Raw genomic sequence first — 27,942 nt, 5'->3', positions numbered from 1 at the left:
TGATGATTTTCTCTTCTCAAAAGAATGAAAGGTATAAAAAATGTGAGCGAGTTTTAACGAGAGTAGAAACAGAAGACTTACTTGAAAGATAGACATGATTAAGTTCAATAAATATTTAAAAGGAAAGAGGGCAAATATCAGATTTAAGGGCATGTATAAGCGTGATTGGTTGCAGGATTCAAATGGCCAAAGAAGCAATAAACCGTTTGGCGAGATCGAGATATATCAATAAACACAAAAAAGCGGTTGATGGAAGCCCTGGTATTCTCCGTTTTCCTATATGGGGCTGAAACGTGGACAATGCGTGCCTACGAGAGGAAGAAGATCGATGCATTCGAGATATGGTGTTGGAGAAGGCTGCTACGTATGCCGTGGACAGCCATAAAGACGAATGCATCGATACTGGAAGAGCTCCAAATTACAACTTGTCTATCAGTGGTGTGTTTGAGAAGGATACTATCTTTCTTTGAACATATTGCTAGACGTGAGCCAGACAATCTATAAAAATCAATAATGTCTGGCGGAGTTGAAGGTAAGAGAAGCCGGGGTAGAATCCCATGTAGATGGACTGACCAAATAAAGTAGGCTGCGGGGCTAAAATTTGATGAGTCAGCTCGTCGGGCTGAGGGCAGACTGGAGTGGAACAGACTAATCAGAAATGTTCATGGTGATCACGATCTTCAACATTGAGGGACCGACTTGGAAGAAGAATAAGCGAAAGATACACGAATGCAAAGAATTAGTTCATGGGGTTTTGTCCTCTTTGTCTGCCTTTAGCCAGATTTTTTGAAAGCGGCTTATTTTTTATTTATTGCCAGTAAATTATTGATGAAGATCCTCGGCACCTTTTTAGAGGCATTTAAATTTTTTAAATAAGGTATATTTTTAAACAAAAATAAAGAACATTACTAAATGTCAATAAGAACTGTCAACAGGAAAAAAAGTTTAAAAACTGTATAAAAAATAGAAGTCCTGAAATCAAAATAGTATTTGAAGATAACTAAAGTGATTGATATAATTTGACAGCAAAAATGGAAGAGAGTCCTTCGGTTTTGGTCGACTTCTTGACCATGGCGAAGAGTGGAGAAATATTTCTCTTCTGGTTTACTAACGCTGCTTTGTTCAGGTTCCTTCAATTGGTGAGTAGGTATAATATCATTTGCTTAGCTAACTTATCTTTGAAGAATAAAAAGAGCATCAACATGCTGGACACACCAGATCAGCGACAGACTTTTTCCAGACCAGGACGCAGACGTTTATTTTGAAGGTATACGTGCTTATTTTATATTGACTGCATAAAATTAAGAATAGTCCAGAAGCCGCATACGCGCATCAAACAGAAGGCGACAAAACTACTCTTAAACGAGTAGTTTAACGTTTTGACCTATTAGTTTATTTGTAGACGTCGCTCAGTACGCAAATCCCGATTTAAATTCAACTATGCCATTTTGTGTCGTTTTAAAGTGTAGAAATGCTGCTGGGATCAAATAGAAACTGGATGGGATCACGTTTTATGTGTAAGTAGCAAATGTATAACTCAAAAAATTTATTATTTTTCCACCTGTCAGATTGTCAAAGAAAACAAAATGGACATTTTGTTATTGTTGCCAGGGTAGTCCATTTTTTAACGCTACTCTTTATTAATAAGAACATTGGTTTTAATTGATTTAGTGGAAATTTTGCTTATTTTTTGCTTAAATTGGACCCTTTGGATTAAACAACGCCGTGGTGGACATTTGACCAACATTATTTTTAGTACATTAAATATTATTTAACATATGATATTCGTTTTATGATATGAAAATATATTTGATATGAAAATATTCGTTTTATGTAAAAAAAAGTTTAAAATTCATTTATACAATATTTCTGTTTTGTCAATCAATGTTTCCGCGTGTACAATAACATTTTAGAGAAATTAACAAGTTGCTTATTTTTAAAAATATAATTATCTTAAATTTGTGTTATAGATAATTTTTTTGCGATCTGGCAACATTACGCGGCGACTTCAAACATGCGCGCGGTGAAAGTGGGGGATTTTTGCGCAGAGTTCGATGTATTCAAATATGATTCTACGCTCCTTCTGCAGCACAATCACAAATGACTATCGACGTGCTAATTAGCGGCGTGATAACAATTTTTCACCGTGGTTGTTTATCGTATGCGCGGTCACAATGAAACATCCGTGGAAGTTATCGATCGGGATTATTATATATTTTTAAATATTGTTATACTTCAATTTGATGCTTGGCAACACCTAATATTAAATGTCAAAATTCAAAATATTTACGTTTTGCAACGCATAATCAATCACATATTTGAATTTTACCCTTGTAAATATGGAGAATATTCCTAAACTGTAAGTAAAATAATTTAGTTTTATTTTTTGTTCACAATTTATTATGCTATTTATTTGTTTTGAATCAAATTGAGAAAGCTATTAAAAGAAACAATTGTTGAAGGCGTTTGGCGTTTTGCAACGCGATCGCGATAACTTCAGCGTGTTCATAATTGTTCGTTGTGATCGCTCAAATACTTAGCACGTTTTTTAGCACGTCGATAGTCATTTGTGATTGAGCCCTATTGACTATTCTTAATTCTATGATTGACTGTCAATTTTACACGACTTTCGTATTATTTCGTATGTACTTCTGCAACACAAAAACCGAAGGTGATACGATTGATATGGGTGATTTTTGGTCAACAGGTAATTTCTTCAGTGGTGCTTCACCGCGTGGTGGAAGCTGATCTCACTTTAGAACATTGGAAGCGATTTCTAATTATTTCTACCGCCGGAACTTGTCCAATTGTTGCGACTCTTCTTCTCAGTGGCTACCTCGTCGGTTCCCCGTCTCCCGCGTACATGGAGGCCTGTTTCGCCATCGTGGGGATGTTCGCCCAGATAGGCTCCGTGGGGTGCCTGGTGCAATCACAGCCAGGAGAAGAAGATCCAGAAGCGGAAGATAAGAAGACCATAAGCATGTTGCTGGTATTACTAGCCACGACTCACCTGATTGAAATAGTGTGTAACATATTGTGCCGTAACTACAAGAACTGGTGTTATCTGTAAGTATTTTAACTGATTCTAAACTTTCGGCGAAGTTTTCCACTTTGAAACATCTACATTTTGGATACTGTTATTATTTATTTAGAAACTGAAAATAAATTCGTGAATATGAAATTTTCAACTGATTAAATAATAATAATAATCATGGTTTATAAACAAAAATAACAATTACTTTATCTACTACATCTACACTTAGGAAATAGATTTCACTGGATCATGTCTAGTCTGCCTAACTAGATACAACCTGTTTTAAGGCAGACATGTTTATGCATAATAAACAATAACATTACTCATCATCAGCCGTCTCTTATCCAATGTTGAACATAGGCCTCCCCCTTTAGTCTCCATATTTCCCTATCCTGAGCCAACCGCATCCAACCACTTCCTGCAACTCGTCTTATGTCATCAGACCACCTTGTCTGAGGCCTGCCGACACTTCTTCTACCCGTTCTGGGTCGCCATTCCAGGACTTTTTTGGTCCATCTAGAGTCTGTGATTCTGGCTATATGACCAGCCCAGCTCCATTTACTAACATTACTACCTACTAGTTAATTTATTATTTTATTTATTTATTTATTTTTATTTTATTTTATTTTTTCTTTCTTTTGACGCCCATGGGGCTTTTACATTATACATACTATATAATAAGAAAAAGTCACACATTAAACATAATTAACATTTTTTCAAATATAAATATTTTAAAAAAATATTTTTAAAATTTAAAAATAAAGTTACATAGTTAACATAATACACTATTAAGACATAATACAAACATTATATTATGTTTATAATATAAGGCATAGTAGGATTCAAATAAAACATAATTATTATTTTTTATTTTTTTTTACACCGGTAAACTAAACTTTAAAGTGAAGTTATCCAAAATGTTGAAAACTGAAAAGGGTTTTATAAACTAAAAATATAAAACATAACACGGGCTAACTTTTAAGCATACATAAATACGATCGAAGATTTATTGACTAGACTCCGTCGCGTCGGTCGCCTGTGGTACGTTGGTCTTGAATATGCTCAATGAGTAACGAAATATATCAACATCGCCATATTCATTACCAAGGCGATGGAGTATAGCTATAGGTGAATTTACACAGTAGTTGTGCCCGCTGGACACCTCGACAAACACCGGCTTATTTTGTGTGCGGCGGGAAGGTATTTTAATATTAACCAGTCCCGTTAAATCAGGGCTGTCGAGCGCGCCATTTACTTTTTTATATAGGTTTACTAAATCGGTTAAGATTCTCCTATTCGAGAGAGTAGACAATTTTAAATTATTTGATAGGAAGTTGTAGTCGATTTGGTCAACAGGAATATTAAGTTTAAAATTTATGGAGCGAAGGAATTTATTTTGGACTTTTTCTAATTTTATGTTATGTATAGCAAGGTGACCAAATTATTTTTTTTTTTTTTTTTTAATATTTTTGGACCCCTGTATTTAGTAGCCTTACGTGTCATGTACAAGGCTAAGGTACTCGGAAAAAAAAAAGTTTTTGTTTGTCTTGGAAATGGGATGTTCGATCACTGATTTTGGTTTATTACCTTTATGAGTCCAATCACCATTGTTGCAAAGTTCAAGAACAATGGCGCGTGATAACTACTTTTTACTACAGTGTGGATATCTGTTAAGGATATTCCATCTTTCCTGCATTCTGCTTCAAGATTATGGCGTTGCAAACTGGAAAATGGGCACTGAAATAACAGATGTTCTATACTCTGTGAAGAAATATCATCGCATGGACAATAGTCATCATTCCTTAATTTAAACCTATATAGATAACTTCTCATAGCTCCGTGTCCGGTAAAAATTTGGGTCGTTTCGAAAGTACTTTGGTGATGATGACGGAAGTTTGCTGCATCAGCCAGCGTTGGGAAAAACATTTTAGTGATTTTACCTGCAGAAGAAGCGCGGTAATGATCCTCTCAACGCTGCTGCGTATTTTGTTTTACCAAATTATTGAATTATACTCTAAGTTACTCCGAACTATGGCAACATATAAAGATTTAAGCAAATCGATGGAATTAAAATCCTTCACCGTTCTCAGCAAATATCCGAGACACTTCATTGCCTTGTTAGTAACTGCATCAATGTGTGGAGCAAATGACAACTTGTCATCGAACACTATACCTAAATCTTTTATTTCTGTAACTCTTGCGAGATCTGTGTTATTTATATTATAAGAGAAGTTGACAGTTGACATTATACAGTTATACAATGTTAATTTATACCATACATTATTTAAGAATGTTTTTGAGTAAATTTTCCGATTTTTCTCGACCTAAACCCAGTAACCATCTTTTTACAAATTTATTCCATTGAATCCGGGTCATGGTTTTGCAATGTTTGGGTAACGTATTGAATATTTTGGGGACTCTAATGTATGGGAGCGAAGTTTAGAATTGGAAAAATAATGATGAAAGTAGGTTGAATGCTGTCGAAATGCGATCCCTCAGGCGAATGTGTGGTAAAACGATGTATGATAGGTGCACAAATGTCGAGATCCGTGAAGTGTGTAAGGCTGAGACATGCATTATTGACAGAATTAAGAAAGGGGTGCTGCGTTGGTTTGGACATGTAGAGCGAATGGACAGCGAAAGAACGGCTAAAAGGATCTACGATGCAAATGTTGATGGATGCAGAAAACGAGGAAGACCGAGAAAGACATGGCACGATCAAGTCCATCAAATACTTGAAGATGGACATGTCAAAAGTAGGAATAATCGGCGTGCGTGCATAAGAAGATGTATGAATGTAGAGGAAGCGAGGTCTGTATGCCAAGATAGAGTGTTATGGCGTTCTATCCTCTCTGCCTACCCCTACGGGGAAACGGCGTGATGGTTTGTTGTTGTTGTTGTTGCCATAAACCTGCAATTTCTTTACCTAAGTTCAGAGTTTGTGGTAGACCCCACGACCCATCCTCTAGTTTGACTTCTGGTAGTGTGGGAGTGTTCCTTTTGGGATTTGGTAGAATAATTTTGCTTTCACAAACATTATTACTCTAATAATATATAATTGCCTTATATCCAAGATCTCAAATTCCTCAAATAACTTTACGCTGGGGTACCTGAAGGGCTTTTTAAAAATTATTTTAATTATTGATTTTTGAGCAGATATGAGAGGTTTCAATATTGATTTGTTAGTGCCTCCCTATCCTATTATGCCATAAGTTAATAATTGATTTACATAAAATAAAATATAGTTGTGTGAGTTTAATTAGGGATAAGATGTTACGTATCGACTTGAAGATATGGGAAAGTTTTCTAATTTTTTGTGTTATGTATTCTATGTGTTCTGTTCATTTAAAGTATTTCAATAATTATTCCCAAATATTTTATATGGTGTGATGATTCAAGTATTAGAGAGAATATTTTTAATTGAATGTTTTGTTAAGGCTGACCCACTGTGGTTTTACTAAATGATATGTATTTTGTTTTGTCAATATTTAAAGTTAAGAGATTGTTATCCAGCCACATTTTTATGATATTAACACCGTTTTGAGCTGCAGAGTAAGTTTCACCCCATTTGTTACTAGTAAAAATTAGAGCAGTGTCATCTGCAAATGCAATTATGTCACAATTTTTATGTGTGTCAGACATAAATCATTAATATACTGAACATTCCGTGGCCTCCGTGCGGCGGCCTCCGTGGTGTAGTGGTCAAGACGCTTGACTCGCGCACGGAAGGTTCCGGGTTCGATTCCCGGTGAGAACACAAAAAATTAAAACTGTGATTTTTCTCAAGCCTGGGTGCTCTGTGATGTAATTCACCACTGTAATTAGGCCTCCTGGCCTGTTGTGGTGCAAAAAAAAATGTAAATGTAAACATTAATATATGAACAAAATCGGTCCCAAAATACTACCTTGCGGTACACCAAGATCAATGGTTTTTTTCTTCGCTAGTAATATTATCTATTTTTACTTGTTGTGTTCTACCAATACATGAATGTTTCAATACATTTTTTGTTGTTGTGACTTTTGAAAATGTGTGTATACATTAACTGGCTGGTAAATCAGGTCTTTATATGTTTTTGACATAGTATCAATCCCATATGGAATTTTCTTGATTAGTACCTTATTTTCAACAAAATATTAAAACGACAGAAGAGAGTGTTACTATGATCATGAAATAGACATACGATAAAATAATGGTAGCTTTTTATTATTATTTATATGCATGTTATGTTATTTTCCACTTATCCTATTATCTTAGTTACTGTGTATTCTTCTTTATTTATTATATTCTGTGATTCATGTAATGGTCACTGTTTACACCATAATCTTGTATAACTTCCCTATTATCAATACCCCTGTATCACGTCAGTACATGTACACCATACAATATTGTGTACACTTTCTTTATTAATATTATTATGTATCATGTCAATACATGTACACGGAGCATGGTCAGGCAGCGAACTATGGCCAGACCTTATTATCTTATTTGTATAATATCATTATATTTAAGGGCATGTAAGCGCCCCATTCACGGAGAAAACACTACAGTAGTCACTAGAAGCGTAACCTCAGTATTTTTGTGTGGGAAATTAATGTTATTTTGAGAAGAAAGTAAATTTTTATTATTTACACCCACCTAACACCTAACATGCATAACCTATTAATCGCCATTTTAGTTATACGTTCATTCCAAACGTTGTCACGAAGCATTAAATAAAATTTGATTTAAAATTAAACCAAAACGTTTAAGTATTTACGAAGGATCTCTCTCTGGATACAATCTTTTAAGATGATACTCTTTTTATCTGCTGGATATATCCAAATAATTTAAGAGAAGGGGTGATTTTTTCTCGAAACATCAGTAGACTCTCAAAGTTTCGCACTTCTGCTAAGAGAGTATTCCATGACAAAGGATTAAGTATTTAAGTTAAGTTTCAATGATGTTAAGTAGTACTACAATATTTTCTTAACTCGTAATTGGTTGTTGTTGTAAAACCAGTAGTAAAAATCAATTAGTAAATAAATTACAACACTGTTCCTCGATGATGTAAACATCAATTGGTAGCAAATTGAGCTTAACGAGAAGGTCGTAATTTGGTACACAGGAAAACGTTGTTATCCTTAAAATGCTAATCAACGAAACAGGAATCCGACCCATAAATTGAACACTGCGTTTCTGTGTCGCGTATATCATTAGTGACAGTCGCAGAGCTGAGTCTTTTGGACGAACCTGTAGATAATGTACGCTAATTGGCCCTGTGAAACACTTAAGACCTAGCTGTTGATGGATAGCTAAAGGCACAACTTTGAATTGCTAACTGTAAATACACATAGATCGTTAGATATTGTGTTAGGATTCCAGAAATTCTAACGAATCGAATGTACCTTTTTATAAGCAAAGTGACCGGCTAAAATACAACAAGTGTGACGGCTTACGAATGATATATCTTGTATGGGTACATTTCTTAAACATTAACAATCTGTCATCAAAAACGACAATCTCTGTGCTTTCGATGCTATTGTTTAACCTGCACATTCTTGTTATTTATTTTACAGAAACAAACAGTCGAAAATGATACAATAACATAACAAATATACGGTTTAAAGACAGACCAGCGAAGTTTCTAAATGAAAATTATACATATGAAATTGTGGTTCAACAAAAGTGTGTGTTTGTGTGTATTTGTATAAGAGTAAGTGTAGAGGTGTGTTCAAGTGTGTGTAAGCGTGAGCATCATTAAATAGCAAGTAAGAGCGTATCGCAGCCAGAAAGAATGAGTCTTAATTTATTTTTAAATAAATTAAGGGGCATGTTAAACATATCAATAGATAAAAAAAGGATTATAGTTTGAGCAAAAACGATTGAGGAAAGAATTTTGTGCGTAGTTAGTGCTACAGACTGGCAGATGGAATAAATACTTATTTCTTGTCACGCGAAAGGGGACATTGAGATTAATTTTGGAGAGGAGGTTAAAAGAGTCTACTTTATTATTTAATAATTTATATAAATAGCATAATTCAGATAAAGTGCGTCAATTTTCAAGGGTTAAAAATCAATTTTGTATAGCAGATTGGCTGTAAGTGCAAAGCGTTTTATTGTTTATATAATATAGGTATTTGAAAAAACTTCGTAAAACATTTTCAATCCTTTCAATGTTTGTTATGTTTTGTGTGCTCCACACAACGGATGCAAACTCCAAGTTACTGGGTACAAAAGTGTTGTATAAATTTTTCAATGTATTTGGTTTTTTAAAGGGTTTGGAAATTCTTATAATGAAGCCCAACATTTGATAAGCTTATCCGATTGGAAACCAATGTATTATTGAATAAATCTATGTAAACCGTTTTCGAGTTGCTGAATTAATGGCCATAAGAACATTTATTTTTATATCATTCAAACACGAGCTTTCTAATTTACCGTTAATAATCTTATATCAATGGCAAGCGCTGATATTTTTTAAACGTAAACTACAAAAAATGATCATTAATTTGTACCTACATATAAGTAATATAATTATAAATGGCTATTTTTTTCTGTGGTTCTGTGAAAATCAACTAAAACAACCATTATTATGAACTTTGCGATATGGGGAGCTTTTTTTATTTACCATATTTTTCGTTTACATTGGTACACTTTTTTTACATAATATATAATTTTACAACTTTACATGAAAACATAAAATCCCACATAAGCATACCCTGTGCGTGGGTATACTAGATCTAAAATACGTCAATCTATGGTGTAGATGCATTATATTATTTTTTAAACATATAAGTGAAAAAAATAATGTTATATTCAGGTTGTTTTTTTTTTTTTTTTTTTATTTAAATAAGAGTAAATAGTAAATAAATAGAAAATATAAAGAGTATAAAATTGAAGTTAATAATTAAATTATGCAAAAATACGAGGGCAAATTAAAAGTTTATCAGGAAAAGAAAACATTGACATTTATATTTTTGACCGAGTTTATAAATGAATTATTAGTAGAAAAAAGACTTATTTTATCATTTTATTCTACACTTTTTTAGTACAACACTTGTACAAAAGTCTTTACGCTTGTTTATACTACCACAATGACATTTAGCAGACATTTACATTATGTATTGTGTATGCAATTAATTGGTAGACTTCCATATTAAAAATTGGTAAAATTAAACCTTAAAATAAAGTATTTTATTTTGGATGAAAATGTCAAAACTAACGCCACATTTTCTAAGTGATAAATAGTATATCAACAGTATCCTATCAAAGAAAAAAAGTGTTTCGGAAAAATGTTCGAAATACTAGTCCAAATAGAGAATCTTAAAATTATATTAGTGATCTACAAGCTTGTTTTAGTACTAAAAACCGCGACTGGTATAAAGATGTAAAATGAAGTCATTTTTTGTATGGAGGAATAAGCAGAGGTAATCGACTAGTTTTATCTTTCATTGAAAATGAGCTGGGCGCTGGGCACACTTGATACATATTTTTTTTGTAGGCAGATATAAACGGTGGTAGTGATTGATTTACAATAAATGACAATTGTTTATTTTATTTTCCCATAAACATAGCTACTATGAAATATTATTATCGAAAGTAAATATAATAGTTAGCTGTGCCTAATCGCTTATCTAGACGATTCGCCCGTCTTATATAAATATAAAAGCTTGTAATATCCTTATAAAAAGCGTGTAACAATTTAAAATTGCTTTCTAACATAAAATATGTGATTTTTTTTATTTATCGGGACCACAACCCGAAATATAAGTTTGTGAATTCCATACATTGACCAAAATTCTTTTTTTTTCAGATACGTACAAAGAAAGCAGTCGATGATCGGTCGAGCATGATGATAGTATTTTGTGATCTATGTTACATTTTTTTTGTATATTTCATTTTAATTAAAAAGAAAATTTGTTTTATTTCAATATTCAATGAATTACGGATTTCAGAGAAGGGTTGGTTTCATCGCTATTTATTTACAATGAGGAAATTCAGCTGTTTTTTTATTGACTACAAAACTAACCCTTTTTTTTAAATAAATAAATTATGTATCGTATTATCACATTTATGATTATCGTAGACAACTGAAATGGCTCAAAATTCACTCCCTCTCACTTCTGTTAAATGTACTTCATAGTCCTAACGCTTCTATATACCTGCGGACAAAGGGATTTTGAGTTTCATAATTGCATACAATGAAAATCTATATCCTACTTCCACTATCTATCTATTAAAACAATTAGTAACGAGAAAATGTTCAAAAGGACTATAAAAAATGGATAGTGGAACAAGATAGAAGTAAAATGGATTGACTCATTCGCCCAAACCAATATTGAATCAACTGCTCCACAAATGCAAAGCTTATACCATCTCTGTTTTTCCAAGTCCATACTTCGCTCCTATAGATCAGGGTCGGGACCAGGACTCCATTGTGAACTTGCTAACTTTGCTTCTTGCGACAAACATTTATTCATTTTTTACATTAATAAATAGGATTCTTCATTTTCAGTTTTCATAATATGCCAAATACTCCCATTGCTTCGGACTAAAAGTGACATTATTGAATTTGTGGTGATGTCAGAATTTATGGCACAAAGTTAAAATAAGATCTGCCATCATTGTTAACGTAAACTTTCAATTACCACAGTATCAACCAATTAATCGCTAGTGTTGCCAATTAATAAATAGAGTAGGAAGATTATAAAGGAAACGGGATCAAGCAGATTAATTTGAAAATGAAATCAACAATATTACATAGAGAATAATATATAGAGATAACATTCCATACAAATCCGAGCTAAAAAGTCGACCCCAAAGGACAGGGAGATAGCAAGTATCATCACGTCGACTTTGACAAGCAAAACAAGTAATACAGTAAAAAGCACGGACTGTTTTCATCGGTCTACTGTAAGTTTTATTCGGTATGTCGCTCCCTTCAGCATACGTGTCACCTATGTTTTAGTTTGTCATTCCGCTTTACGCCCGATTAACTGAGCAGGATGGAGACAGAAGATAACTCACGAATTGTAACATATTAATAAGACGTTTTTTGACATTAAAACAGCTATTTTAAACATACTTGCCGGTGAAAGGTTATACCATCGCTTTTCCATATCGATTTGTGCAGTATCTTAGTGAACATATAGGCATTTTAGTAATTTCGAGGAAAAAAGTAGCCGGCGAACGCTCACAACAGACTATAGTCGTTCTATCGAACATAGACCAATTGGCCCCAGGTTGAGGGAACATATTTCGAACGCTTATGTCTACTCTAGTTTTATACCTCAATGAAATATTATGAGTTTGTCCAAATTTTAGTATACAAGGAGTGGATTTCACTCCCGAAGGAGTTATTGTGGAAAAGTGGATATATTTATAGTAGGGCCAATTGAATAGGTCACATTTGACACTTCATGAAAATTCAACAACATAACCTTGTAAGGGCGGTAATAAAATATTATTTATTTTTTTGAATTAAGAACTGCACAATTGCTTAACTTTTTTCAATTACGATTACATATTTATCGTAATAATGACAAAATAAGGTAATTTTACGATTTACTTTCACTAATAAACCATTCTAAACATAATAAACTTTTTCTGTTCTAAACGTCGTTACAATGTTGCATCAGTGAACCCTTTTTCTTTTTAACACTAGGGATGTTACCCAGAAAAATCGAATGTTGATAATTTTGTTAAATTATGTACTTATCTTATTTTGTTCCTTAAATTTACGATAGAAAATAATAATGGAACAGGGATTCGACTTATGATTTTATTAATAAAATTACAGTACATATAAGTACTTTTCCATAGTAACTGAATTAAATTCACATATATTATGTTTAAAGTCCGAATCGATTCATTCACTTTAATCGATGTTTTTAAGCAGGTCCTCACTATGAAACTAAAACCGACGAATGTCAAATGTGACCTATTAAATTGGCCCTACTATAGTTACGCAAAACTTGAAAATATTTTTTTTACCAGAAATACCTTAGACAGTAATTGTTTTAATAACAAAATTTATTTACTTAATATTTTTAATGGCGTAATTTTGAAAGAACGGCCTTTTAAAATGGCAAAATCATATGATTTCATTACTTTTTATCAGACTACTATTTTCTAAAAGTGGCGATCTTTCTAGTTTCCCTGTGAACAATCCAATCAATCTTGAATCAAGTATTTATCAAATATATTATTTTTTAATTTAGTAATATATTCTAGAGCTGTGCTTAGTCCGTAATACACGACGATCTACATATTGCAAATACACGGTTTTTCAGGGCCAGACCGCGAAACTTCAAATGAACATTTCTCATGGTAAGCATGAAAAAAAATCCTAAAAAAGTTTTTCCAAAACATCATTTAAAAAAAAATGTAATCTCAAAATGTAGTAAATCCTCAGTTTTTCAGACAAGTAGTCCTTCCACAAACCCTTACCCCTCTCCTACCCAGCCGCTTCCCTTTTCCGCGTCTGGTGCGTATCGCTTCCTTGGTCAAATACGTTTTTATCGCATTTTTTTTTGTCGGGGAGGGGTAGGGATTTGTGGAAGGGATGCTAGTTTGAAAAATTAAAGATTCACTCCATTTTGAGATCATAAAAAAATCTTTTTTTTTTTTATGACTTTTTGGCAAAATTTTATTATGATTTTTTTAAAGCTTTCCATGAGCAATGCTCCTCTGAAGCTTCACGGTCTGGCCCTGAAAAAACGTGTATTATATTATACATAATACACGTAATGAAGTTTGCGTCAAAGCAGAAAATAATTTATTCTATATTTTAGGGCAAACTTTTACCAGAAATGTAATAAAGACATACTTGGGTACTTTGCAAAGATCTATTTAAGTCTTACTAAGGGGAGAATAGCTATTACGATAGAGGAAAAAACGCATTTCAAGAATTCTTTCACATTTATGATATTACAAGAATTTTCATCATGAAAAAGAAGTCAGTAAAGAGACTATTTTTTTTTCAATAAGGTACATTTGAGTGCGTATTTCATTCTACGAGTATGTATGTACCTACAACTCTTTTACTTCACAAAAGTCAAGAGATAGAAGAGTTGAGGAAATGTGGATCTTCAAACATAGGCAGAATGGTGAATATTACACAGTGTGTAAAGTGGCCACTTAGACCAGTGAATGACAGGTCACAAGCCCTGTAAATGCCTAGACTACCATATTCTCTTCTCAAAAATGTTTTCCCTCTCTGTTGCAACCAATTTTAATATGAACAGCTCCTTAGGGAGAAAATCCAGCCAGTCTGCAAGCATTTGGACAAACTCAAAGCATTGTTGAATTAACTACCTGGTAAAGGAAGAAGTATAAAAAAATGCGAAATTGTTTTCAGGCGTCGCCTAGTAGCTGATTGGTTCAGCCGGATGAATCTCACCCACATGATAAAGGTTTTAGCTCTTTTATTTCACAAAAGTCAACAGATGGAAGAGTTGAGGAAATGTGGATGTTCAAACATAGACAGAGCTAGCCAAGGCTGCTACGGTCAAAAAAGTGAGGCCGAACTTTGATGAAGTCCCAATAAGCCACGTGAGGTGGTCCCTTTCAAAAGATAAATCAAATGAGTGGAGGCAAATGTATGAAGAAAAAACTGCCAATAAGTGGATCAAGCAACTTTTGAGAAGCACAGACAAGGCCAAAACATTTTGGAAGCATGAAACGCCTACATATGAATTAACTCAGACTCTCTCGGGACATGGATGCATGAGGGAATATCTGCATCGCTTTGGGCTGCGAGACGATAGCTGCTGTCCATGTGATGGCATCACTGAGCAGACTGTGGAACATATTTTTATATACTGTCCAATGTTTGATAGGCCGAGGTGGGAGCTTGAATGCAAAGTAAACACTCGGATTGCCGCGACTAATAACCTAGCTGAGCTTCTGAACTGTAATGATACACGAAGAGAGACTGTTCGATTCATTACAGGGACGATCAAGCAGGCTAAGTTATTTAAGGGTGATATCTAGCTCCTTTCGTTTTTTTTGTGTCCAACTTTTACGATTTTTTATTAATTGTAAATGTAATATTTCTAGAGTTATTTTATATAACCTAAAGATTGTATTATTTTTTATAATAAACGCCGGTTTTTCTCCAGTGAACTGTATTTATTACGAGGAAAACAAAAAACAAACCGACACGAGCGTTGACTTGGAGATTACACACGCGTTGACTTATGACTGCGATAACATAAGCATGTTCATTATTGTTCATTGTGATCGCTCAAATGCTAAGCATGTTTTTAAGCACGTTGATAGTTATTTGTGATTGAGCTACTGGAATTGATTTACACGAAAATGGAGCAATTTTTTTGCACCACATCAGGCCAGGAGGCACAATTACAGAGGTGAATTACAGCACAGAACACGCAAAATTGAGGAAAATCACATTCAATTTGTGTGTTCTCACCGGGAATCGAACCCGGAACCTTCCGTGCGTGGGTCAAATATCTTAGCCATTACACCACGGAGATCGCTATAGAAATTAATCTAGAATAATAATAATAATTCAGCGCAAATCTCGACTTTTGCGATTCTTTTGTGTGTAATTTGCATAAGAGATCACAATTTAAAAAAAAAAAACATGATTCCGGTAGCATTTTCAAAATTTATATTTAAGTGACGTCCAATTTATTTATTTCAACTGAAGAAACGCATCGGAAGTTAATGAAGGCGAATAAATATATGTGCGACACAGTGGCGTGCGGTGACTGTTGAAACAGGGCATGCGGTCATGGGAATGAAAAATACACCATTTTTATATTTTTGAAATCTGCATTATTTTATTTGATTTTTTTTTTTTATCATTTTTTTTAAATAAAGAAATATTTGCGTTCCTATGATTTATCCAAATATTTTATTTTGAGGGCCATTTTAACGAGTTGTAAATAACTCACTATTAGAAAATGGGAATCAAGTTGGGGTATAGTGGGGTCTGAACTACGGACCTTTGATCCGTGAGTCCGAGACACTAGCCACAGGACCATAACTCGATTATTTGATAAACATAATATCGATGCTTTAGAACAGCCGTTTCCATTTTTTGTCTATGGAACCTTAATTATTATTCGTCACTTTTTTTATGAAATAGAAAAAAAAGTTCTCGTTTGTAAAAATGTAAATCGACAAAATTAAAACCCGTAAAACGTATTTTGAATTAAAATTATCCAAATTAAAAACGAAATATTTACACAGTTTTTATGTTTTCTACGTCGATTTTCCCGCGCCCGAACCTCAGGATTCCGTGAAATACCTTTTAGGAGTCGCTCGTCTAGACAAAGTGATATTAATATTACAGAATTGGAAATTTGTCAGATTAGTTCAAAGTCTTATACTAATAACAAATATCCATCACGTAATTTCTCCGAAGCGGTAGGCAGAGACCCACACTTTCCACGCACGCCGATTAAAAAAATTCTATAAAACTAAATCTGCTTTAACTAAAAAAAAAAATCCTTTTCATTAAATGAAAAACCACTAAAACTTCTCTTCGGTAAAGGATCAATTGGGCAATTGCAATTGTTTTCCTGATTAGCAACGCGGTTAAGTTCACATTTATTGCTTCCCGGGGCGGCCATATTAGGGATTATGAGTTGAAAAGACAAATCAATAACTAAAAATGAAAAAAATGAAAATAATCATTCAGACCGCGATTTTGGAGTTAAAAATGTAAAATTTATCGCAATTAGCTATTTTATACGTGAAAAAAAAACGTTAAACTCAAAAATAATTTTAAACAAGGTTGTTTGGGTAAGGTATTATAAAAACCGGAAGTCAATATTGTTTTAGTGAGAAAACATCAAAAGTCCCAACAACGCTGTTTTACATAAAAGAAAATATAAATATTTTAACTAGGTAATTATTGTTTTTTACAGATTTAAATACTCATTTGGTTACCTACATAATTATGATGTTTTGAAAATCATATTCACAAAATCCTGTTTCTTGATTATTTTACTCAATGTACCTTTAGTTTACAGATTCAATTATAAACTTAAAAAATGCTGAATACCACAGAAAAGTCCTTACCCCCAAAAATGAATAAGATTCTCAAAAATAATTTATCATTACTTAGTAGGTAATCTTGTTCTCCATATAAATGCGAAATCCGAGCAGCATGCACAGATCTATAACACAGGTTCTATAACAGTGTAAAACACTCAGCGAAATTAGCGGTTTAAGTTCTAATGCGCATGCGCGAACAATTCAATTTTTCGAGCGCATGTCTCGCGTTTGCGTATCTCGTCAAGTCAGTCGGCTGCGGCCTCTCGTAAGGTGCGTTGGGTTGTTGCTGATTTTTGAAGCGATTACGTTTTATAATTACGTAAATAATCTATAATTTAAATACTTGATTTTTTAATATTTTAAATCTTGAAATAGGGCACACATAAACACATTCTTTTGTGATTTCATTTACAAGTTATGTACTTACGTATTTTTTCAGTATTAAAGGCATGCGCCGCATTTATCGCATGTATGCACGACACGTCACTGGTGCGACATCATTATAGATCACAGTGAAAAAGAAATAAATAAACAGGTTTATAAAAACAGGTTAGAAAAAATATATAATCATAACATGCCAAGCATCATTATCAATGCAATCTCGATCCATAAAAACATTATATTTATTCTAAATTATTATTAATTGCGTCGTCGAAAAATGGAAAAATAACTTTTTCCTATCCAAATTAAAGAATTCAAATTACTAGCTTAGAACACTCGGTGATTGTGACTAAGTTTTTTTTATTTGACCAAAACACAAATCTGCAGAAATAGTGCTATAAAGTTTTTTTTTACGAAATGGGCTTAAATAATGACAATTTTTTTAAAACTTTTTTTTTGAATTTTAAAAATAAAGGCTTTTTCAGAACTCCTGTCCACTTGACTCAAGTTTATTAAAATAGTCTGTTTGACAAAATTGCACTAAAGCATCGTAATATTGATAAATGAACTAAATTTAACTGTTGTATATTTCAATTCAATTTTATTTATTCATATATATAGATGTGCATTACAAAATGGAATATCCTAATTGAAACATATAAATAATTCAATAATACAATAACACATAAGTAAACATAATATCCAGAAAATAATATGTTAAAAAAGTAAGCGAATCTTGTAACGAAAAACTCCATCAGAGACGTAAAAAATGTCAATGTCCAAAGTAATATTGTTCAACATAGAGATAGCCCTTCCGCCAGGCATAACCATTGGCATAAAATAGTATTTACGAAAAATACATAAATTACATGCAGAGTTAAGGGGGATGCAAACACTACCATGTCCGTACATGCACTAAAATTATGATTATTATTATTATGGATAACTTATATGGCGCCATTTTCATAATATAATACCTCAAGGGCGCTGTACAAAGTCAATGATAATAATATTTAGTAATATGTTGGGGAATGAGTGAGGGTGGGGGTTTGGAAAGGGTATGTCTCGAAATTGGTAGGCATAAAAAGTCAGTAAGGGTTATCTACTAATATTTACTATTATAAGTTAAATGTTTCACCACAAAGTTAATGCTTTAAACGTAAATAATAGAACATAATTTAATTAAGGGTGATAAGCAGATATCTTAGAGCTTTCTTTTAATTTCTAAATGAACGCATCTTTTCCTGGAATCCCAATTTTTTGCAGAACTTTTTTTTCTAAAATAGATATAAACTTCCTTACTCAAAACAACTTATAAATAAAATGCTAGAGCCTTAATTGCAAATGATAATTACAATTTGATCTAACTCTATTAAACAAACTTTACATGATTTCTTTTTTTGTGTACTTTCACATCATATTTATTTTCTTTTGGTATTATATATTTTCAATAAATCTCAGTCACATGATAAAGGTTTCAGCTCTTTTACTTCATAAAAGTCAACAGATGGAAGAGTTGAGGAAATGTGGATGTTCAAACTTGGGCAAAATGGTGAATGTTACTTACTGTGTAAAGTGGCCACTTAAACCAGCCAATGACAGGTCATAAGCCCTGTAAATGCCTAGACTTCCATATTCCCTTATTTAAGGTATTCTCCATCTCTGTTGTAATTTGTTAATCTTAATGACTCCCGAGGGGGTGAAAATTCAGTCTTTTGCCTACGAACATTTGGACAAACTGAAATATTGTTATATTATTTTTAGGTTTAGTTTGATAGTCTATTAATAAATGATAAAAAAATAAATTTAAAAAAACACTATTTATCAAAATACATAAATATAGTAAAATCTGTAGTTACAGAAATACAAAAGATTTTCCTTTTTTTTTAAATCAGATTTTCTGTAATTGGAGAACCTATGCAGTGCCCTATAGATTACTGGGTGCGGGTAGAAAAATTGTGGTGATGACTCAAAGTGTTAAGTTGAAATAATTTTATGTTGGTTGGCCGGTTGGACTAATGAACTCTCGCGTAGCGGTGTTAAAGGAGTACGAAATGAAGTGACGGCTTCAATCTTCGGTTGGCCACGCCCTTCTAAAGGACAAAACTACATTACACTATGCGCCAGCTACTGTAGTCACTCGAGTGTAAAGGGACCTCTGACAAACGTGGCGTAAGGTTTTAAAAATGCGATATTACGAAATGCATTGTTTTCTTAGCACCTAGCAGGCCAGTGGCTCAATCACAAATAACTATCGACGTGCTTAAAAACATGCTAAGCACACGCTAAGCATTTGAGCGATCACAATTAACAATAATGAACATGTGTAATCTCTAAGACAACGCTTGTGTCGGGTTGTTTTTTGTTTTCCTCGTAAATAAATACAGTTCACTGGCGAAAAATCAGCGTTTACTATTTAAAATTATACAATTTATTTCCTTTGCAAAATAATCAGGAGTATCTAATACCAAAAAGTGATAACTCAATTACAATTACTATGGCGACTGCTTTTTTGACATTTGGCTCGCCAACCACCGGCTAAATGCAATAAATAGCATGATTAATAATAAATAAATAAATTTAAAAAAGCAGCTTTGGAATAATTTCCATATTTAGACCGGTGGAATTCAAATATGTGATTGTGCAGCAGGATTATACGTCGCGAAACATAAATATTTTGACATTTAATATTAGGTATTCACGGATGATGAATTGTGATCGCAAATAAGATAAACAACAGAGAGCTAATAAGAGCACGTCGATAGTTATTTGTGATTGAGATACAGAAGACCCAATTACAGTGATCAATTACACCACAGAACGCCCAGGCTTGAGAAAAATTACAAATATTTTTTGTTCTCACGAATCGAACAAGTGTCTTAACCACTAAGATCACGGAGGCCATATTTTTTCCAATTTGGTCATTTTATGTACGTCGTAAATAACCGTGTAGGAAAATAGGAAACAAGTTGTGGTGGAGCTAGATTGTATTAACAATGAGTCTTTATTAAAAAATATATATACAAATAATTAACAAATTATAACAGCGATGGAGAATACCTTAAAGAAGGGAATATGGAAGTCGAGGCAAGTCTAGGCTAATGATTTGTCATTGGCTGGTTGGAATTTTTTTATTACACAGTGTGTAAAGTGGCCACTTAAACCAGCCAATAACAGGTCATAAGCTCTGTAAATGCCTAGACTTCCATATTCCCTTCTCAAAATTGTTTTCCCTCTCTGTTGCAACAAATTTAAATACAATACTATCAATTGTTTAAATAGATAGGTAGAATTTCACTGTTGCTGTTATCAATGTCTATCTTTTTTGAGTGGTCTCATGTAAGTTAGATTCGTTCCGACATTTTGACTATCATTTCAGGAGCTGTCTTCGGGGTCATGTGTTTTGTAGTAAAAATATGTGTTTATGCAATAGGAATAAATAAATAGTGGTGTGCCCACAAGGCTTATAAAGTGTTAAAAAATACTCAAGTGCTTATAAAATACAAAATCGTTCCATGTCCGCTCCCTACTTGGAGCATATGTTGTCCACGAAGTATATCCAGGCGTCTCGGTCGGCTGCCAGCTCCTGTGCATGCTCCTAAGTCAGGTTTGCGTCCCGTAGTGACATGAACTGCCGACGAACAGTCAGCAATGGACGTCCAGGACGTCGAGAACCTGATGCCTTATAAAGTAGGCAAGCGTGGTTAAGGCTCTCAGGAAGCATCCGCAGTACATGGCCAAGCCAACCGTATCGCCTCTGCTCGATGACAGTTGTCACCGGAGTTTGCTGCGTCCGTTTTTTTATTACTTTATTCCTCACAAAGTCAAACCCCCGCACACTCAAGATTCCTCTAAAACACCTATTCTCAAAACTCAGTATTTAGCTGCTTTGGGGCCTAGTGAGGTACTACTATTGAGGTGCCCTAGCCACGATTCGCATCCATAGAGGACAATAGGTGTTATGGAGGCGTTATATAGGTGGTGTTTAGTTTTCGGAGTAAATATCCGATCTCCAGGCAGCCTTCATACTGTTGAATGTGGCGCCTGCTATTCCTAGCTGCACTCCCAATTTATTTTTAAAGCTGCCATCTTTCATAACATATACTTCCAGGTATTTGAAACTCTCGACACTTTTGAAGATTTGGTTTGACAGAGTTAGAGAATTTTGTGCATCAAGGCATGAAGTGTTACACTGCACATGGGTTTTTGCAATATTGAATTTCAAACCCATGCATGCGGAGTACTTTTTTAGACTATCTACGGCCTGAAGACCCGTGACTGAATCATCAATTAAAACCGCATCGTCGGCATATTTTAGGTCGCAGAGTTTTTGGGAGAAGGAGTTTGATATTATTCGATTAAGTGGAATTGACTTCCGTAGGATGAAGTCAATGAGGATTATAAAAAGGAACGGTGCAAGGACGCAACCTTGACGAACTCCGGTGGAGACCTTAAACCAATCTGTGACAACATCGTTGATTCTGATTCGGCATTCGCTACTTGAGTGCAGGGCTTTGATAAGTTCTAGATAAACTAGAACAGTTTCCAGTTATGCTTCCTACACAGTTGGTTATAAAATAAAGTTAATTAAGATATATTTTTTAAAATACACAGATGAATTCAAGTGTGTAATTCAATCGTTACACAGTGTAAATAATTCATTTAATCACCAAGTACCTGCCAAAATATATTTAGAACAAGTTGGTAATAGTGTAAATAACAATCAAAGGAAACGTGAGTCACAGAAAGTAGGCGTAGTTTTTACATATTCAGACAAAATCGGCGATTATTTTAATTGAGTACAGATTTATTCTTACAATAAGGAAAATAAACGGGGTTAACCTTTCCCTTACTGTCCCAAAAACACCCGCGCGTTACGGTGCTGGGTGTGTAAAGCACATGCAAAAAAAATAGAGATGTGATATTAAAAATGTAATATTCATATGCCATTGATTAAATTATTTATACAACAATGTTTGAGTATGTACAAATGCTTGCAGACTGGCTGGATTTCCTCCCTAGGGAGTAATTCAATGACAGGTCATAAGCCCTGTAAACGCCTAAACTTCCATATTCCCTTCTCAAAAAAGTTTTCCCTCTCTGTTGAATTTTTTTATAATTATTTATAGTTGAAGTCAAAAATGACAATATTTTCAATCTAATTGGTAAAAATTGAAAAAACATTTGGTCATGCTCTCGGCGCGGACAAAAAACCGTCCACGATGATAATCAAAGAGCTACTAACTGGCGTCTGGGAGAAGTACTAGAAACTTTGCGGTTCACGCGTGTGACGCGTGAAATTGTTTCTCTCGCTTCCGATTATACCTGTATTATCGAGAGTGAGACGTAAAGACTGTGTGAGATAATTATAAAAATATTTAAGTGAAATTTAACACACGTTTTAGTTATTTAAAAACTTATGATTTATTACTTTACTTCTGTTCATTTTGGGGGTTAAACGAAAAGCCGTTATTTTCTCAGCCCCTCAAAAAACCGTAATTATTATTTTAATCTAGTGCACGGTCGCGCGTCATTTCACAATAGTTGGATGCTAACTGCGTGCGATACACGTGCAGTGGGTAGGTAGGTTCACTAACAATAATGTACCGAGGAGGTACCTTGTGGCTGTATAGTACCTAGCCACCTAACGCAGCACTGACTGGCCTATCCACCTTACCATTCCACGTTTGAATTTCACAAAGCGCGGGAGACTTGACAGCTCCGTCCACAGATAAAAACGAGTTTGTGCGCGTAAGTCGGTCGATAGAACTATTTTGAATACTATTTACGCTTTTTTACGAACGTGCTGTGAACGTGTAGTGCGTATTTGTGTCAACGAAAGAAGGCGTTTGATTGACAAGGTAAATTGATCATTAATACATTGTGCTGAACGATTACTATTGCTTTCGTTGAAATTTCGGTCAACACTTTTACAACTATTTGAATCGTCCCTCCATTCAAGAAATGGAGGGAAAAACGATAAACATATTTAAAAAAATGATTTTATTTTACGCTCAATATTAATTTCATCTGATACTTTTTATTCTTAATTAATTAAGATTAATTGTGATTAATGCGATTCAGTTTCCATGTTATTTTTGTTTTGTATGTATATTTTGGTTTTAAATCTAATTTAATTATAATTAACGTAATATTAATGTAAGTTCCAGTTATTCAATTTAGGTTTCAAAGTCAAAATTACTAACTAACTATTGAAAAAAATATGTAATAACATAGTATTTTACAACAGAGATGAACAACATTTTAAAGAAGCAAATATACCAGTCTAGGCATTTACAGGGCTTATTACCTGTCATTAATTGATTTAAGTGTCCACCAGTCTGCCTATGTTTGAACATCTATATTCCTTCAATTCTTCCACCTGTTGATATTTAAGAAAAAAAACTGAAACCTTTATTGATGAGGGTGAGATTCACCTGACTGAATTATATCACTTACATACTAGGTAACGCATGATTTTCTTTTTCAATTTTTAAGATTATTTAAATTGTTTTTCATCTCTGTAGTAATATTTTTTTTTTTTTGTAGTAATATATTATTATTATTAACTACCAAGGGTTTTTTTAAAAATTTATTTACAAGCATAAGTTTATTGTACATTATTTGAGACATAAGTCCCAACTCCATGGGACTAAAAGTCCTGTGTTGAGATGGGACTAGCAATTAGTTGACACAGACACATGAGTATATCACCACAAATATAGGATCAGAAACATAAAAAAAATATTTTTCAAAATACATATATATATATATATATATGTATATATGGCACATCAATATGGTAAACAGTAAACTCAAACATTCGGAAAATCATCAAGGAGTTTCCTACTCAAATCCCTCTTAAAAAAAATTGTTTTTGTCCTTTAGAGCTTAATGCGCTCTTCCAAAATATTGAACACTCTCAGTGCGATATATGAGAGATGTCTCTAAGCAAAAGTCTTACGGGTTTGGGGTATGACATAATTCATTGAATCCAGTTCTTGTCTACAAAAATTTGGACAAACTTAAAATATTGCAAAAATATATATTATCATATTATATTCAAACAGGGTCATACATATTATAATAATTGTCATAAATAATATTTATTGTACTGGAATCAAAATTAACTTTTCTAAAACAGTATTTTCTATAAATTGAGACATTTATCAGAACAGTAAATTTGTAAATTTGCATGTATTTATTTATTTATTTTTTCAAAATAAGTACTTTATTATGTAGTGTATAAAACATTGCAATCAACCCAGAAAGTGTACGAATATATTTTTATAAAAAGTGCGAACATAAGGATTGTTTTTATAATATTATTTATGAACATTAAATACTTTAAAACGGAAAAATATTTTATGATGACCTGTAGAAATTTATTATAATATAAACATTTAAAGATTGCATTGGATATTATTATTTATAAAACGAATACCAATATTTAAAAGTACAGATCAATACGTTTAATTTTTATTAATTAGCATCCATAACACATTGTACAAATATCGTTTTTATTAAATTCCCCACGGTGTTTTTTTTAAAAAAACACTCGTTTAGGAACTATCAAAATAGGGTCAAAGCACCAGTAAATGACCATTGGTTAAGTAAACACAATATAATAAGAATTGCTGCATGTGACCAGTCAAAAAACTTTTAACACTAGGAACTATGACTGGACGGACACATCTTTTGGTAAGAAACAAATCTATCATTTTTAAATTTGAGTTGTCAAAAGGTAATAGTGCGCCTTCCCGTTATTGTTCTGAGATTGATAGTGTTTTTATAAGTAAAGGTGTGGTTAGTGTTTTATTTGAAGCTATTTCTTATGCAATTCTTTGAATATATCCATATTCTAATGTGTTAGGGTGTTTTATAATGTTATGATGTAACTAAATCTGAGTATTATTTGGTAGTGGTCATTCACTGGTGATTCTGCTATTGTTTTAGAGTAATATTAATTATAATTGTAATACTCGTATTTCAATTAAAAAGTCAAAATTATTAGAGAAGTTAATGTGTTTTTTATTGTTTTCTTTTATTTTGTATTTCACACTGGACTGGCACCTGAAGCGTAAGACTGATCATCTTACCTTTATGTAACAAAAATAATCAAGATACGCTGCGATTGGTGTATCAATGCAGTGCCCCATGCACCATTATGTGCGGAAAGGGAATGATGATGTATATATTTTTTTATTAATCTATTCATATTTGTTTTCACTTTTATGTTTATTGATTTTCTTTACTGGGTATGTAAATTTATGTGCATAATTGTGCCCATTTCTTATAATTATTGTATAAGTATATATACAATTTTGTGTATATTTCTATATGTTTTTACGAATATTTCTTTTCATTATTACGTAAAATATATTTTTGTACAATCTTGGGTATATTTCTATGATAAACATTTATATTTATGTGCACTATTATTGTCTATAATCACTCTAGGAAGATTCCGGGATAGATTTCCGATGAAAGCACAAACATTGAATGGGATTTTTATCAAGCCTGGGCGTACTGTGCTGTGATTCACCATTGTCATTGGGCCATTGCGCCTCCTGGCCAGTTGTGTTAAATAAAAAATATTTTAAAAATATATTTAATTATACAGGGTGTTCTTTAAACCCTGTCACATCCGAAACCACGATGATCAGTATGAGCAAAAAGACATATTGGCACATTAAAATAAATTTTTAGAACGAATAAAATTTACAAAAATAAAATACTAAAAAAAACAAATGGTTGCTTACTTCTGCAAGAGAGAAGCCAGGAGAGGAGAGGGAGGATTAGATGCACCGTCAACCACATCTCGCTTCTCCCCTGCAGAAGTAAGCAACCATTTGTTTTTTTTTTTTAAATCTGCGTTCTAAATATTTTTTTAATATGCTAATATGTCTTCTTGCCCATACTGATCATCGTGGTTTCGGATGTGATCGGGTTTAAAGAACACCCTGTATATATATTAAATAAAAAAATATCATATTTATGTATGTACACAATTTATTATTGTGTATTAATATGTAAGTACATTTCAACACAACTTTTAGGTCAACGTATAATGTTTTTTTTTCTGCTTGTGGATAGCGTTCGGCGTTAATTTATTACTGATTTTTCCTTTAATTGACTTACATTTGGGTCAGGAGTTAAAGGCTTATTTAATTAATTGAATTCATTATGTTTTCTTGGGAGTCAATCGTGCGATACATTAACTGCAGCCATATCTACTACCTACTAACAGAAGGCTGAACAACAATAATTAAAGGAAATACGTTTTCGCTGAAATCGGAAACAATCGATTATTTTATCTTTAATTTGTATTTGAATACGCGTAGATTATAATAAATTTATACATAAGGTCGTTCATAGATTTATATTTTTATTTTAAAACTATTTTGAGTACCTTAACCCATATCTCTTAAGGCTAGTTACATCACTAATCGTTTTAAACTTATGTGAAAAAATATGACTTTTTTGTCAAAATGGCAAAATTAAGTAATTTTATCTCATGTTATCAGAGCAACCCATTTTGAGCGTGACGAAAACTCAGCAATTATACGATTTTGCCATTTTAAAACACCGAACTTTCATGAAACAATCATTTTGTAAGGTATTTCTGATAAATAATATACTCAAAAGTTTTATGTAACTGAAATAAAACAACTTTCAATCCGGCAGATTACGCCTTTTAATTTAGACCAAACGTTGATACATTGATTCTCACATAAAAACAATTTTTGAATGATTTAAAGATAATGAATTAAACAGAATGGTTTTAAAGAAAAAACTTAAATTTTGGGTTGTAAAAAGAAATACAAACATTTTGATAAAATAACTAGAAAACAACTTTGTGTTTAACCACTTATTTTTTAATTAACCGATCACAACAGAGATGAAGAATCTTTTAAAGAAGGCAATATAGAAGTCCAGGCATCTACAGGGCTTATGATCTGTAATTGGCTGAATCTAGTCCTTGTCTACAAAAATTTGGACAAACTCAAAATTTTGTTGGTTGACTTATTTTTTTTCTTTTTACCGACCGGTTTTTAAGCTACACACGCTTCTTATCAAGGTATACTTAACTAATAGTTACTAATAAGTAATTAAGTTACGTATACCTTGATATAGAATATTATGTAGCTTTGAAACCGATTGGTAGAAAAAAATGGTTAAAAACAAAGTCGTTTTAAATTCATTTTATTATAATGAATAACCACACAGTTAGTGCTTCAAATATAAATTTTACAAACATTTTAAATCATGCAAATTTAGTGGTATTTTTCGTTAATTATATGTTCAATTGTGTATTCAATAATCGCCTTAAAAAACAAAAGATTTAAATAGCTCATTTCAAATCCTTTTTTATGAAATTATGTATATTTTTATTTATTTTTTTTATAAAAAAAAAGAAATATTAACGTTCTTATAATTTACCCAAATATTTTAATTTTGGTGGCCATTTTCAACGAGTTGTATATAACTATTATGTATATAACTATTAAAAAATGAA

The 27,942-nt window shown here is 32.8% G+C and overlaps 3 protein-coding genes across 4 annotated transcripts in view; 2 read left to right on the top strand and 1 right to left on the bottom strand.

Annotated features, from left to right (window-relative positions):
* Adsl (adenylosuccinate lyase) overlaps positions 1-27,942 on the bottom strand; it is a 138,673-nt gene that overhangs the window by 34,815 nt on the left and 75,916 nt on the right. The gene's annotated exons all lie outside the window — the stretch shown is intronic.
* Positions 881-11,038, top strand: LOC148281228 (uncharacterized). Of its 2 annotated transcripts, none has more exons than XM_088227043.1 (3): positions 881-1,139; positions 2,708-3,066; positions 10,828-11,038. In XM_088227043.1, the coding sequence occupies exons 1-3, from the start codon at positions 1,032-1,034 to the stop codon at positions 10,865-10,867; spliced, it is 507 nt and encodes a 168-aa protein (XP_088083169.1). In that variant the 5' UTR covers positions 881-1,031; the 3' UTR covers positions 10,868-11,038. The 2 variants fall into 2 exon arrangements, with proteins under 2 accessions (XP_088083169.1, XP_088083170.1); XM_088227044.1 differs by lacking the exon at positions 881-1,139 and adding an exon at positions 2,291-2,359.
* Positions 23,020-27,942, top strand: part of LOC148281227 (uncharacterized) — a 32,649-nt gene continuing 27,726 nt past the window's right edge. The window contains exon 1 of the mRNA XM_088227042.1: positions 23,020-23,284. The gene's annotated coding sequence lies outside the window, so the exon portion shown is untranslated. The remainder of the gene's footprint in view (positions 23,285-27,942) is intronic.

Source organism: Micrasema longulum, unplaced genomic scaffold (genome assembly GCF_059751315.1).
Source record: "Micrasema longulum isolate JH-2025_06_02 unplaced genomic scaffold, ASM5975131v1 h1tg000486l, whole genome shotgun sequence".
Taxonomy (NCBI): domain Eukaryota; kingdom Metazoa; phylum Arthropoda; class Insecta; order Trichoptera; family Brachycentridae; genus Micrasema; species Micrasema longulum.
This window is presented reverse-complemented; position numbering and strand designations above follow the sequence as displayed.